Below are 13318 nucleotides of genomic sequence, written 5' to 3' on the forward strand. Positions count from 1 at the left end.
ATATAAAGCAGTGTGTATCATTATTTATATCATAATCCTACTTTACGGTAAGTATAAACGTTATATTAAATGATTTTGTAAGTATTGTTTAAAAATTGATGTATTTTGATAATTTTATTAAATTGAGATAAATGTGAATGTAATAAAAAGTAAAAATTAGGTTAGAATATAAATTCAATTTCTTGTAATAAACGAATATTACATTATTATTTATATTTCATTTATATTTTACTCATATTTATATTATTTTTGTATTTTTTAATATTTTACTATATTATTTTACTCATTTATTGTTAAAGATCGATTAAAAGTACAGCTTTTTGCATTAAGTAATGCCAAAGCGTTGCATAAAAAAAGAATTCGTTGTTTTTAGTTAAAAGGAAGCAAATTATTACATTAAAGAACATAGATCATAGAAAAATACGTAAAAAAAGTATTTTTACTATACGTATAATAAGAAATTAAAGAGTTATCTTTCTTATGAAATATATTAAATCATTTAGTTGAACGTTGAGATTTGAATATCAACATAATATATGAACTACGCACTTAATTTAATTATAAGGTTTTATAACTAATTATGAAGTAAGATATTATGATATAAATTGCTTTTGAGGAACTTATAATAATTTTTATATCTTTTGCGTTCTGCATTTTTATATTTTTATAAGATATCATAATTATAAATTTTTGTTAAATGATGTAATAATAAATATCAGCTATTTCTTCTATGCATATGAGAGAAATTTGTCATTAAGTATACTGAAATTGAAATATGGTTTGGCAAAGTAAGTTGTAGCATGTAAATCTCAAATTAATTCATATACTGTATATTCTATGTTAGAAATAATAAATTTAACAATATCTCTATTTTGAAAGACTCAACATAAAAAAGTTGGCCAATTTATTTAAGAGTAAGAGAATTGAATGTTAGTTAATTTCTCAAATTCATATTAAAATAAATTAGATTTTTTATTTGAAGAAAAAAAAATCATTTATGTTAAAAGTGAGAAATATAGTTTTTTAAAAATACAATATTATTACATAAACGATCTGATCTAAATTTGAATTTAAAATATTGCGCAACTACATTGTTTCCTCTTCCAGCAGAAAAAAACGACAAAATTGTCGCGCTCTGTCTCTTGACAGTTGCACGCGAACCGTCGAACGGATACTCACAATCAGTGTGATGGTCGAAATTTCAATGCCACCTCAGATTTCTCAAACTATCTAAAGCAGTTATATCTCTTTTAGGATGCAAAATCAACGTACCTGACTTCGCAAATGTTTGTAACGCGGAAACGTATAAGTGCAACAAACTTATATAAGTGCAAATAATTCCTCAGTAAAAAGTGAATTGTCTGCAATTAAAAAACACGTAGTCAAATATTATTTGATTTGTGATATTAAAGTGTTTGTTAAATTCAACATAGCGCTCCGTCATTAAAATATATAAATTTGGCAATTACGTGTAAGATTATAATTTATCTTGCGTGATTACGGCAAATATACATATCATTCAATACATATATTACTTAATTTAGTATATATTATTTAATGGTCAAAAATGTATGTCTAATAATTCATAATTTTAATAATTTAAATGATTTATTTTATGATAAATCATAAATACGAGAATTTAATCAATTTAGGCCCACATTCGCTATTCTTTGATATACTCACTCGAATTTTTAGAATGTAAAATTACTTTTAACGATTGCTTTTATCTGGTATACGCAGAACGAAAAGTTTTCTTTGTACAATAATTTTGTAGAAATTGTTATTTTTATCTTAATACGTACAAGTAAAATTTTTGTCAATTAGGAGCCAAATAATTTCACAATTTCCAAATTTAAACGATATACATTTATATAAAATAAGCAAAGTTGGCAAACGTTTGCCGTTATTTTTTATACTAAACAATTTGATACCGATCTTACAATTTTTTATGACGGTAATGCAACTAATTAAACACTAAGATTAGAAAAGTTATTTTGAAAAGTAATTTGTCACCATTATGCTTTACTTACTGAAAAGAATAATAAGTATAACGCGTAACAATATTTATTACAAGTAACGTGTAAAAAGTAACGCGTTACAAATTAACAGTTATTTTTTTAGTAACAAATTTTTTCAATCCATTATAAGTAATGATTGACTTTTCTAACTCTGATGTTAGCATTGATGTCATAAAAAATTTATAATGTCATTACCAAATCGTTGTTATAACAAGGTAACAATCAATAAAGTAACGTCTTTACAAGTAACACGTTACTTGCCAGCACTGTAAAAAGGTTAGTTAAAACGTGAAAAATCTTTATCATTAATTTTATTACTTTTTTTTTATATCTATTTTAAACATTTTAACAAATTCATGTAGATAATATTTGTTTTAAAGTAAAATGAATTTAGGTTATTTAATACAAGTTAGGATGTCTCGGACAGCTTTTGGAAAGGTTGATCATCTGGTTATTCGCTTCAAGATTAAGTTTTATTCTGTACTGTCATACACACACACACACACACACACACACGCACACACACACACACACACACACACAATTGTTCATTTGAAAGTCTCGCAGACGAAACCTCAGTTGTCATCTCGCGATCTGTCTTTCGGAAAGAATCTATCTTCCTGTTTGTCTTACGATTATTCGAAAAGGCTTTATAAATTTATGCTTTTAAAATCAAGCAACGTTTTGAATTTCGTTTGTTCGTCCATGCAATCTGTACATTGAGAAAAAAAAATTGTTCATTTGATTAAATTAATTTAGTTCATTTTTCTGTTGAAGAATGTACTCGTATGTATTTAAACTAAACATGTTATATTTGATTTACATATTTTTCAACAAAAGAAATCAAGACAACTAAATTAATTAAGTTCAATGAATAAGTTTTTTTTCTCAGTGTAGTGATTATACTTAATAACGTTTATTGTTATTAAAATGCTATGATATTATTCCTTTTAACGTCGAGACACTACCATGTCTCCTAACTAGGCGCGTAGATGATGTATACCGACTGCATTTTCTATTTGTCCGAGAAAATATGAGTTGTGAAATAAATGCTATTTATAAAGCGTTGAGAAAATCGTTACGCTTTGTCTCGCTATGCGTGACCAACTCATCTGTCTCGTGTGTCTCTATGTTTTCTTTCTCATCGGATAGTTTAGTTTACTCGATATGTACGTTTAATTGTATATAATTTTTGTAAATTTTTATATCTTTCAAAGGCTTTTGCAACCGGAATAATGATGATCAATCACTACACAAATATTCGTATTTAATAAAAAATGTATTTCATATTTATTCTTTGTATATTGATATACAAAGATAGAAGAATGTTGAAAAAGTATTACTTTTTATATAAATATTTGAGTAACATTTCATAAAAATATTTTGTATAAATAGTTAAAGCATATTATAAATTTTAAAATAAGTATTGAAAGTATTGAAGTTAAAGTTTAAATGAGTATGTCCTCTCTTTCTGTGTCGTTACATAAGAAGCTATTGTAGGTATAGCATTTCCATAGCAATTAGGTTCGTATGATATCGCATTAGCTTTGCAATTGTTTCGACCGACTTTTGCATGCTATTTCATTGCAAAAGATACTAATTCTAAGAATTAGAAAAAAAATAAAGAGTAAATTTAATCGAGATTAAAATTAATCTACATTAGTGAAAGCAAATATTATAGTGTCTATATTGGAACACTTTCTTTTTCTTTATTTTCCTTAAAATTAGAGAGAAAAGGCTCATATGATTGCTAAGTAAATGAAATAGAATCGTGGCTTTATTTTCCTTCTTATATTTATTCATTGGCATAGATAATAATAAATAAGCATACAATATAAACACATGCAGATTCATTGTCTATATGTATATGTATGTACATTTAAAGCATTTAAGCGTTAATTACTATTGCATTTGTAGTCTGTATTTACTTTACACACACACACACACACACACACACACACACACACACACACACACAAACTATTCATAGAAGTCGTCAATGTATGTGCAACCTTCTACGATAGCATTTACGATAATGTTATATTTGATACTTCAAAGTTTTATACAAGAAATAAAATACTACGTTAATCATCAATTTTATAAATATATTTACATTTCGCGGAAAATTTAATTTTGATTTCAATAATAAAATTTTTGACAAACTTAGATTTTTTAATAAAATTTAAAAACGTTTGTTGTTTATTAGATTTTTCAAAAATATTTAACGTATAAGTATGAGAATAGACAATTTACGACACTAATTAAGATTACAAGAGAAAGTAATTAAATATTTAAAAAATTGATTATATAATTTTACTATAAGGCTCACTAAAATTATTAATGCGGTTAAATAAAAATAAACATAAAGACACGATGAGAATAGATGTAAAGATATATCGAGGTAAGTACCAAATAATTTGATGATGTGGCGTAGATAATATAAAAAATAATGTTAACTCATTTATATTTAATTATGCTGGACAATATTAGTGTAGTTTACACAACTGCAGACGCGATAAAACTAAATATGTATGTGTATACTTTTTTTTGCCAGTTATGTATATGACTCAGTCTTGTAGGGTTCTGGCAACGATGGACATGAATACGACTACGTTTGTACGCAAAAATGGCTGTACAGTTCCCTGGTATTGCGTTTCTCTTTTGGGCGTTTTTTTTCTATTTGCCTTGGCCGCCACTGGTTTGTTAGTGTATTATTTCGCACCTTGTCATGAGAAGCAAATTTCGACAACCACGGACACAGATATTTTCTCTCCGGTGATACCAACAAAGAAAAATATAGATATTAGATTACCAAGAGACATTGTGCCGGATTTGTACGAGTTATGGCTGATACCATTCATATGGGAAGGCAACTTTACTTTCCACGGCGAGGTAATGCTTTTTAATTTAGTAACATTTTTTGTTATAAAAGTATTAATAGACTCCCAAAATTGACAAAAATATGAGATAGGCTAATATGAGAGTACAAACCAGATCGTAATGCACAATAAATTTAATAATTGTAAAATTGATACATATATATAAATTCTAGATACAAACATTCAAATTTTTGTATTTAGAATTTAAGTGTAAGTAATAATTTTATAATTGTTAAATTTATTATGTTTTGCAATTTGCGTTGTACTCTCATTGGCTAGTCTTATGTTTGTTTTATTTTTTTGTAATAAATAAAAAATAGTTTGAGGATTATATCGACAAATGCATTCTAAGAAATATCTGTATCTGTATCTCTTTTTAAGAGAAAAATAATTTTAAAAGAATTGTGAGAATGTGTGAAAATATGTAAGAATTAAAAGTTTGACATTGTATTATTCGCTCTCTATTGTAATGTAATTTTTTGTAGTTTTGTAGAATTGTATTTTTTATGTTTAAAGATTATTTTATAATGATTCATTATTTTATTATGTCTTTTTTATTTATTTATGTTAGTTATCAAAATATTCCTTTTAATGTTATAATTTTGTGTTACAATTATTTATAGACAAATCGATTAGACTGCGTTATGAATGATTACTTCTCATTCATTGAATGATTACTTCATTGAGAACTATAAACATAATGTTTTTTTCTATGAATTTAATTCTATATTTAAGTATTGTTACTATTATAAAGAAACGGTCAAGTTATATTTGGAAACAACATTTAAATGCTCCCATGTATTATTTTATTCTTGTTGCTCACCGAATGTTAAATAAGGATATAACGATATACGAGTAGTGTTTACGAATGTGCCTTTAATGATTAATGCAACTGTCATTTAAATTCTAAATTTATGGAAAATTAGGTAAATCACCCCATTCCATCATGTGTGCCATTCTTCACTCCTGTAAGCTTTGCTTTTGTCTTTTCTGTGAATTGTTTGTGCTGATTCGCGAGACAATTTTTCGAATTGCATGCAAAGGACATTTTATTGCGTATATTAAGACTCCTTCTGACTAGTCGCCGCAGTCATATAGGATCATGACATCCTAAGCGTGAAATGACACATTGAAGTTTCTTACATGCCACTTTAAATAAAGAGAATTTGAATAAACAAACTAATGAGATCGCTTTAAAACACTTAAAAAAAAAAGAAGCTATCCTTACTTCCTGATAGTAAACAGTCGTAAAAGATACGTGAAGTAAAAATGAGCTGTCATTGTCATTAAGCAAACATTAGGTAAACGCACTTTACGTGCCTTTTATTTGACTGTTAGAAGGAATAAAAATAACTTTGGCTCGTTTTTCAACTGTTTTAAAGAGATCTCATTATTTTATTTACTCCAATTCTCTTTATTTATAAATGGCATGCAAGAAATTTTAACATGTCATATTTCTCGTTTATGACGTCATGTTCCAATATGGCGGCAAGCGTCTTAAAGAGAATTCTATGATTACGGTTACATTAAATATAAATTATCTAAAGATTCTTGTTATCAAAAAATAAAACTAAGTAAAGGGCATATAAGAGTCAATAACAGTGAAACTTTAATAAAAACACATCAATATAATAATACTTATTCTAGATATCATTATTCTAATAATCTTGATGATATAACAATATAAAATGTCTCATAACAATAAAATATCTTGATGATCTAAGCAAATAATTACATGTTTCAGCGTCTTGATCGATTTTCAGATTAATTATAATCGTAATCGCAAATCGCAGTAGAGTGAAACAACAAAACCAAGTAAAAATAAAAATAAAGATAAGTTAAGATAACGATCTCCGATGGATTGTGCGTTGATAGACAGAAATTATTCGCAATCAGCTGATCGACTGAATGTTAAATTTCCATGAATCTATGAATAAATCTATGAGAAAATTGAGAACAATCCAGACTATTACAAACATCAATCAAAATAAAACTCACCGGAGATTTGCGACTGCGATTATAAATTAATCTGAAGATGGCTCGATCAAGAAGCCGAAACATGTAATTGTTTGCTTAGATCATTGAGATATTTTATTGTTATGAGACATTTTATATTATTATACCATCAAGATTATTAAAATAATAATATCGAGAATAAGTATTATTATATTGATGTGTTTTTATTAAAGTTTCACTGTTGTTCATTCTTATATGCCCTTTACTTAGTTTTATTTTTATTTTTTTGATTGCATTAAAATTATGCATTATGTTTATATAGGATTCTGTATATAATATGTACAATTCTGAAGTATCTTTGGGCATTATAATAAACTGATTAAGATACATAATTTTTTACTTTATACATAATTAAAATTTAGTATTAAAATTTTGTAATATTTGAATTATTAATTTATTTATAAAAGCTGTTTTATAAAAGTAGAAGTATTATCGATTTGTTTAGATCAAAATTTTGGTAAACGTGACAAACAATACGAATAATGTTACCTTACATGCCGTCGACATAAAGATTGATGAGGATTTTACGAGTATCAGGGAGTACTCGCCTAACGATAAGAGCAACAATAAGACTACGGTAATCGGGATTACGGAGCAGAAAAACGATGTCGATAGACAATTTCACGTGATTAGAACGTCGAAGTTGAAAAAAGACAAACAATACATCATACATCTTAAGTTTATTGGATATTTGAATGACGAGTTGCACGGTTTCTACAGAAGCTCATATACAGTTGGTAATCAGACAAGGTAAACAATATAAAACTTTGTGGGTGATATAAATTTAGATTTATTGCTTTGTGTTTTGATTTAATTAAATATACTATTAAATTTAAGCAGCAATTTTTCAATAGAAAGTTGTTTTATTTACTACTGCAATCATTAATATAAAATTTAAAACCTAAAATTTATATAATACTTAATTAAATGAAAAAGCATTGTGTTACAATCGTAGTAACAGATAAATTTGAATGTTAAAAACCAAGTTTAAGTTTCTTTCCTAAAAAAAAAATAGTATAAAGATATTCTTAAAATTATTTCACTAAAATTTCTTGATTTTTAACATTGTTTCATACTTATTATCGCAAAGTGTTTTGATTATAGAATAATTATTCGTTGAATAATCTCATTGTGTGTTACGTGTTTAATTAACATGCGTCTTCAGATAGGGATTGTCGACAGTTTGTCAAAGGTATTTAGTTTCTGCATTATAGATGGATTGCTACGACTCAGTTTGAACCGACGGATGCACGCCGTGCTTTCCCATGTTTCGATGAACCAGCTTTGAAAGCCAAATTTCAGATCAACATAGCGCGTCCCCAAAACATGACATCTCTTTCAAATATGCCCAAAAAAGAAAAAACGATGCCACTGTGAGTAATTGTATTATATTTTTGGATTAACGCAGCTGTGTTATTGTATATGTATGTCTTTTTGTAAATCTGATTCATATTTTGTGGAATAATTCTGCGATTGTGCTTAAATTTATGATTCAACTTGTTCTCTCTTTATAATTTAGATTCTTATTTAGAGCAAAGAATTTGAAATATAAAATTTAACGCAATTAATATATATATTTAAGTATTATAGTTATTTAAAAAAGTCTAATGTATATCATATATGCAACATTTGATATTAATAAGTTCATAGAGATAACATTTTTCTATTATTTAGTAAAAATATGTATATGATAAGAAATAATTTAAAATAATGATGTGTGATGATTTTTTGTAAAGATAATTTTAGGACAAATTATTTAAGTGAGTACATTACAGAGTTTGAAATATACTTTTGTTTTGTTTAATAATCAGGCCCGATTTAGATACGTACGTGTGGGATCACTATGAGCGTTCGGTACCGATGTCTACGTACTTGGTGTCTTTCATAGTTTTTGATTTTGATGTAAGAAAATCAAAAGATGGCGACTTTAGAGTTTGGGCGCGTCATGATGCTATTGCTCAAACAAACTATAGCTTGAGTATTGGACCGAAAATGCTTAAATTCTATGAGGACTATTTCAAGATCAAGTACCCTTTGCCAAAGATGGACATAGCCGCGTTACCAGACTTCTCCGCCGGCGCCATGGAGAATTGGGGGTTAATGATGTTTAGGTAAGATTATCAAGTGCAAATTAACGAAATTACATTTACTTTATTATTAAGTAAGAGAATATTATTAATTCCATTTCCCATTCTAAGTAATACAGAAAAAATTTCAAAACGTGTATTGCGGTATAAAAATAAAGTTATTCAGATATTTCACAATACATTATTCTTCCGAATTCTTCAGATATTTGAAATACGTACATAATTACTTATATATATTAAATAGATAAAGACAATTTGGCAATTATCGTTTTGTTATATTTTATAATGCAAACATTTTCATGGTTTTTTGCTAAATTGATATTTTTTGATAACTATTTTGGTCTACGATTTCATTGACTGCATAAACGTATACATTTAATAGTAAAATTTTCATTTATTAATATAATTTAATAACTTATATAAAAAAGACAGAAGTTTCTTTGCAAATAAATTTATGGAATAATTATATTGATTTCTACATTTTAATTCATGATTAATCAACAAACATTTAAAACAACAAAGTAATAAGACAATATATTTTGCTACTGGTAGATTTGATTTGATCTTAACAGAAAATATCGTCGACATTTAAATAATTTACTTTAGAACATAATTTATGCGAGTGTTAGTAAAAGTATGATATTTGGAATGTTAGATTTATAAAACTTTTTGAATTAGTTTTTATATATACTTGTATTATTATAAGTTATATTAATAAATATATGTAAAAGGCGCTAATAATTATGTGAGATGTGAAAATACCTAGTAAGCTATTTTATCAATTTAGAGAGATATCAATATTGCACCAGAAAGAGGAGGATGGTATAACGGACAATTATAATAAGCAGCTAATAGCTCTAGTACTAGCACATGAACTCTCGCATCAGTGGTTTGGAAATTTAGTGACTCCAAGTTGGTGGACAGATCTTTGGTTAAATGAGGGTTTCGCTAGTTACATGGAATACATTGGCACGAATGCGGTAAGCTATTTCATATGAGATTACATTTCGTGCAAAATGTCAAATTGTGACACTGTATATTGGTAAATTGATATTTTTAAAAATTTGATTTAAAAACATGTAAAATGCTTTGAATTCGTTTAAATCTATTCTATAAATTATATCATAATGTAAATTTCATATTTATGTAATATACAGGTAGAACCGGAGTGGAGGGTGCTGGAACAATACGTTGTTCACGAACTTCAAAGTTCATTTATTTTAGATAGTTTAGAATCTTCTCATCCTATATCTATTGAAGTCGACTATCCGGATGAAATCAATGAAGTCTTTGACGCCATTACTTACGTAAAAGGTACAATTTATGACGATCTATGAATTATGATGATTTTAAACGAAAAAACTGTGTAACTATATTACATTGTGAAATTGTTCAGGTTCTGCCGTAATAAGAATGATGGATCATTTTCTCACAACAGATGTTTTTAAGAAGGGTTTGACTAATTATTTGAATGAAAAGTAAGTAAAGATTAATTAGAAAATTTTTTGTATAAATAACGATTTAAAAATAATAATATTGCCCTCCCCTCCCTCCAATATCATTTTGCAACATGACTATTACAAAGTAATTATTACATGTAATTATGTGTAATATCTTGATCATCATAAATGTAAATAAATTTTTGCAATGTTATAAATAATGTAAATAATATTTTAGCAATGTTACAAATGTAAACATATTTTTATATAATTCGAAAATATTGTAATTAACAATTCTATGTGTTTTCAGAGCCTATCAAAGTGCCGAGTCAAATGATTTATGGCACGCTTTGACCAAACAAGCTCATAAAGATAAGGTACTTGATCCGAACATAACTGTTAAGAAAATAATGGATACTTGGACTCTGCAAACCGGCTTTCCCATAGTTACTATCTTACGGAACTATAGCAATGGTAGTATTATACTGACGCAGGTATGCTAATAAGTACACATGCAATGCTGATTTAATAAAGCATGACATATTTCAATAACAATTATTACTTAATAAAACTTAAGAAGTGTCTTATTCGTAATAATTCTCTATTCACAATATTTTCTCTATCCTACATACAAATATTGTTTTCATAAAATATTATAAAATATATACATACAATATTATTATAACGCTATTAATAAGATATAGTTATTTGATTAATGAATTGTTTGGTAAGCGATTTATATATCATTGTATGTATCACCTTTTTATTTTTTGCAGGAACGTTTTCTGCTTGACAATAATGTTACGAGAATCACATCTGATAAGTGGGAACCATTATGGTGGATACCAATTACTTATACGACTGAGAAGCAATTAAACTTCAATAACACTCAACCTACAAAATGGATGAAAGCAGAACGTTCGATCACTCTTAACGATTTAGATGTGAAACCGTCTCAATGGATACTTTTTAACGTGCAAGAAACTGGTAATTATTTTTCTGTGGCAAAAATAAAAAAATATTCTTATAATCCGTAATTTATTATTTATCTCTGATTTCTTTCAAAAATTAATTATTAAATAATTTTTTTGGACTAATTCTATTAATATCTCTGTGAAACTTTGTTTTAAATTTATTAGAAATATTTGAAGAGTAAATCTCCTGGTAATAACATAAATGTTTTATTTAAAAAGCAATTGTAAACAAATGGAAGTTGCTGATATTTTTAGAAAAAAATATATTTCCGATAAAATATTTTAAAAGGTGATAGAATTATTTATTATTTAAAATATGAAGAAATAAGTACGATAATAATATTCAATATTGCGCTTGTGATAGGATATTACAGAGTGAATTATGACACGACAAACTGGAAGCTGATAATAAAACAATTGAACAATATTAAAAATTTCAAAAATATCTCGGTAATTAACCGAGCACAATTGGTCGATGACGCTCTTAACTTGGCTAGAGCTGGCAAACTCGATTATGATATCGCTTTCAATATCACATCTTATTTGGTCCATGAAACCGAATATTTGCCCTGGAAAGCAGCTTTCCGGGCTCTAAGTTATCTCAACAATATGTTAATCAAATCACGAGGTTACGATAAATTTAGGGTAAATTATCGTCGATCAAGAGTAATAGATATCTGTGAGAAATAAATTTCAATGATTGTTTAATTTGATGTTTCATGACATTAGTATAAAATATATAGGTATGTATAATATCTTATTAATTCTAATCTTTCATACTGTTTAATACCTTTCAGTTGCACATGTTAAAGCTACTTGATAATGCATACAAGCAAGTCGGTTTTGTTGATAAACGAGAAGATCCTCAGATGACAGTCTTCAATCGAATTAATATTTTAAATTGGGCATGTTATCTCGACCATGAGCATTGCGTTATGAAAGCTGTGCAATACTTCAAATATTGGCGTAACACTCCTAATCCGGATATTAATAATCCGTAAATAGAAATATCACATATTATATAATTTAAAACAAAATTATTTGTTGATACACACTGTTAGATTTTTCAATGCACATGATCGCAATTCTTGTTTGATTCATCCTGTTTGTGTTAAATATATTAATTGCAATATTGTAAATTTTTCGCTATCTTTAGAAAGTAATTAATAAAGCAATTTAATACGTATATGTAGTTATTACAGATTTTATGTTTAGGGTTCCACCGAACTTGAAGAGCGTGGTTTATTGCACGGCCATTCGAGTGGGTGGACAAAGCGAGTGGAAATTCGCTTGGCAACGGTATCTAGCAGCCAACGTTGGATCGGAGAAGGATCTGCTTTTACAGGCATTATCCTGCACAAAAGAGATATGGTTGTTGAGTCGATATTTAGATTGGGCTGTGACGGAAAATTCGGGAATCAGAAAACAGGATGCTAATCAAGTTTTCGAATCGGTTGCCAGCAACGTTGCCGGACAGTCACTCACATTTGATTACATTAGAAACAAATGGATGGACCTCAGGAAATAGTTAGTATTCCTTTATTTTTACATATATTTGTACATTACTATCACAGAAAACCTAGAAGTGAAGTAGAACGTTAATTAGAAAAATCAATTAATCCTACGTAGTTAGGGGAAGATATAAATTTATTCTTATTATTATAGTTTAAATTGTTATGGATTTTATTTTAGATCAAATTACATTTTATTTGTGAAATTTTATATAACATAAATCTTTTATCATTTTCAGTTTCGGATCATCTTCAATATCAGCTATAAATGCCATCATACCATCGGTAGCAGGAAATATAAATACAAAATACGAACTCAAAGATGTAAGTTGTGAAAAAAATGATATAATAAGTTATGAGAAATTATAATGTGGACATATATATATATATATAT

At 27.3% G+C, this 13318-nt stretch overlaps 2 protein-coding genes across 2 annotated transcripts in view; one reads left to right on the top strand and one right to left on the bottom strand.

The window, feature by feature from the left end:
• The first annotated feature begins 4391 nt into the window (after positions 1-4391).
• LOC108753414 (puromycin-sensitive aminopeptidase-like protein) lies at positions 4392-12414 on the top strand. The gene is made up of 12 exons (XM_018494955.1): positions 4392-4419; positions 4573-4910; positions 7359-7663; positions 8128-8286; positions 8725-9024; positions 9788-9980; positions 10158-10314; positions 10397-10478; positions 10750-10933; positions 11216-11426; positions 11778-12058; positions 12211-12414. Exons 1-12 carry the CDS (start codon positions 4392-4394, stop codon positions 12412-12414), a joined length of 2442 nt encoding a protein of 813 aa, XP_018350457.1.
• A 65-nt stretch (positions 12415-12479) lies between these two features.
• LOC108753415 overlaps positions 12480-13318 on the bottom strand; it is a 48316-nt gene continuing 47477 nt past the window's right edge. The window contains 2 exon segments of the mRNA XM_018494956.1: positions 12480-12515; positions 12614-12766. Coding sequence (XP_018350458.1) covers positions 12480-12515; positions 12614-12766 — 189 coding nt within the window.

This window comes from Trachymyrmex septentrionalis, unplaced genomic scaffold, assembly GCF_001594115.1.
Source record: "Trachymyrmex septentrionalis isolate Tsep2-gDNA-1 unplaced genomic scaffold, Tsep1.0 scaffold7, whole genome shotgun sequence".
NCBI classification, from domain to species: domain Eukaryota; kingdom Metazoa; phylum Arthropoda; class Insecta; order Hymenoptera; family Formicidae; genus Trachymyrmex; species Trachymyrmex septentrionalis.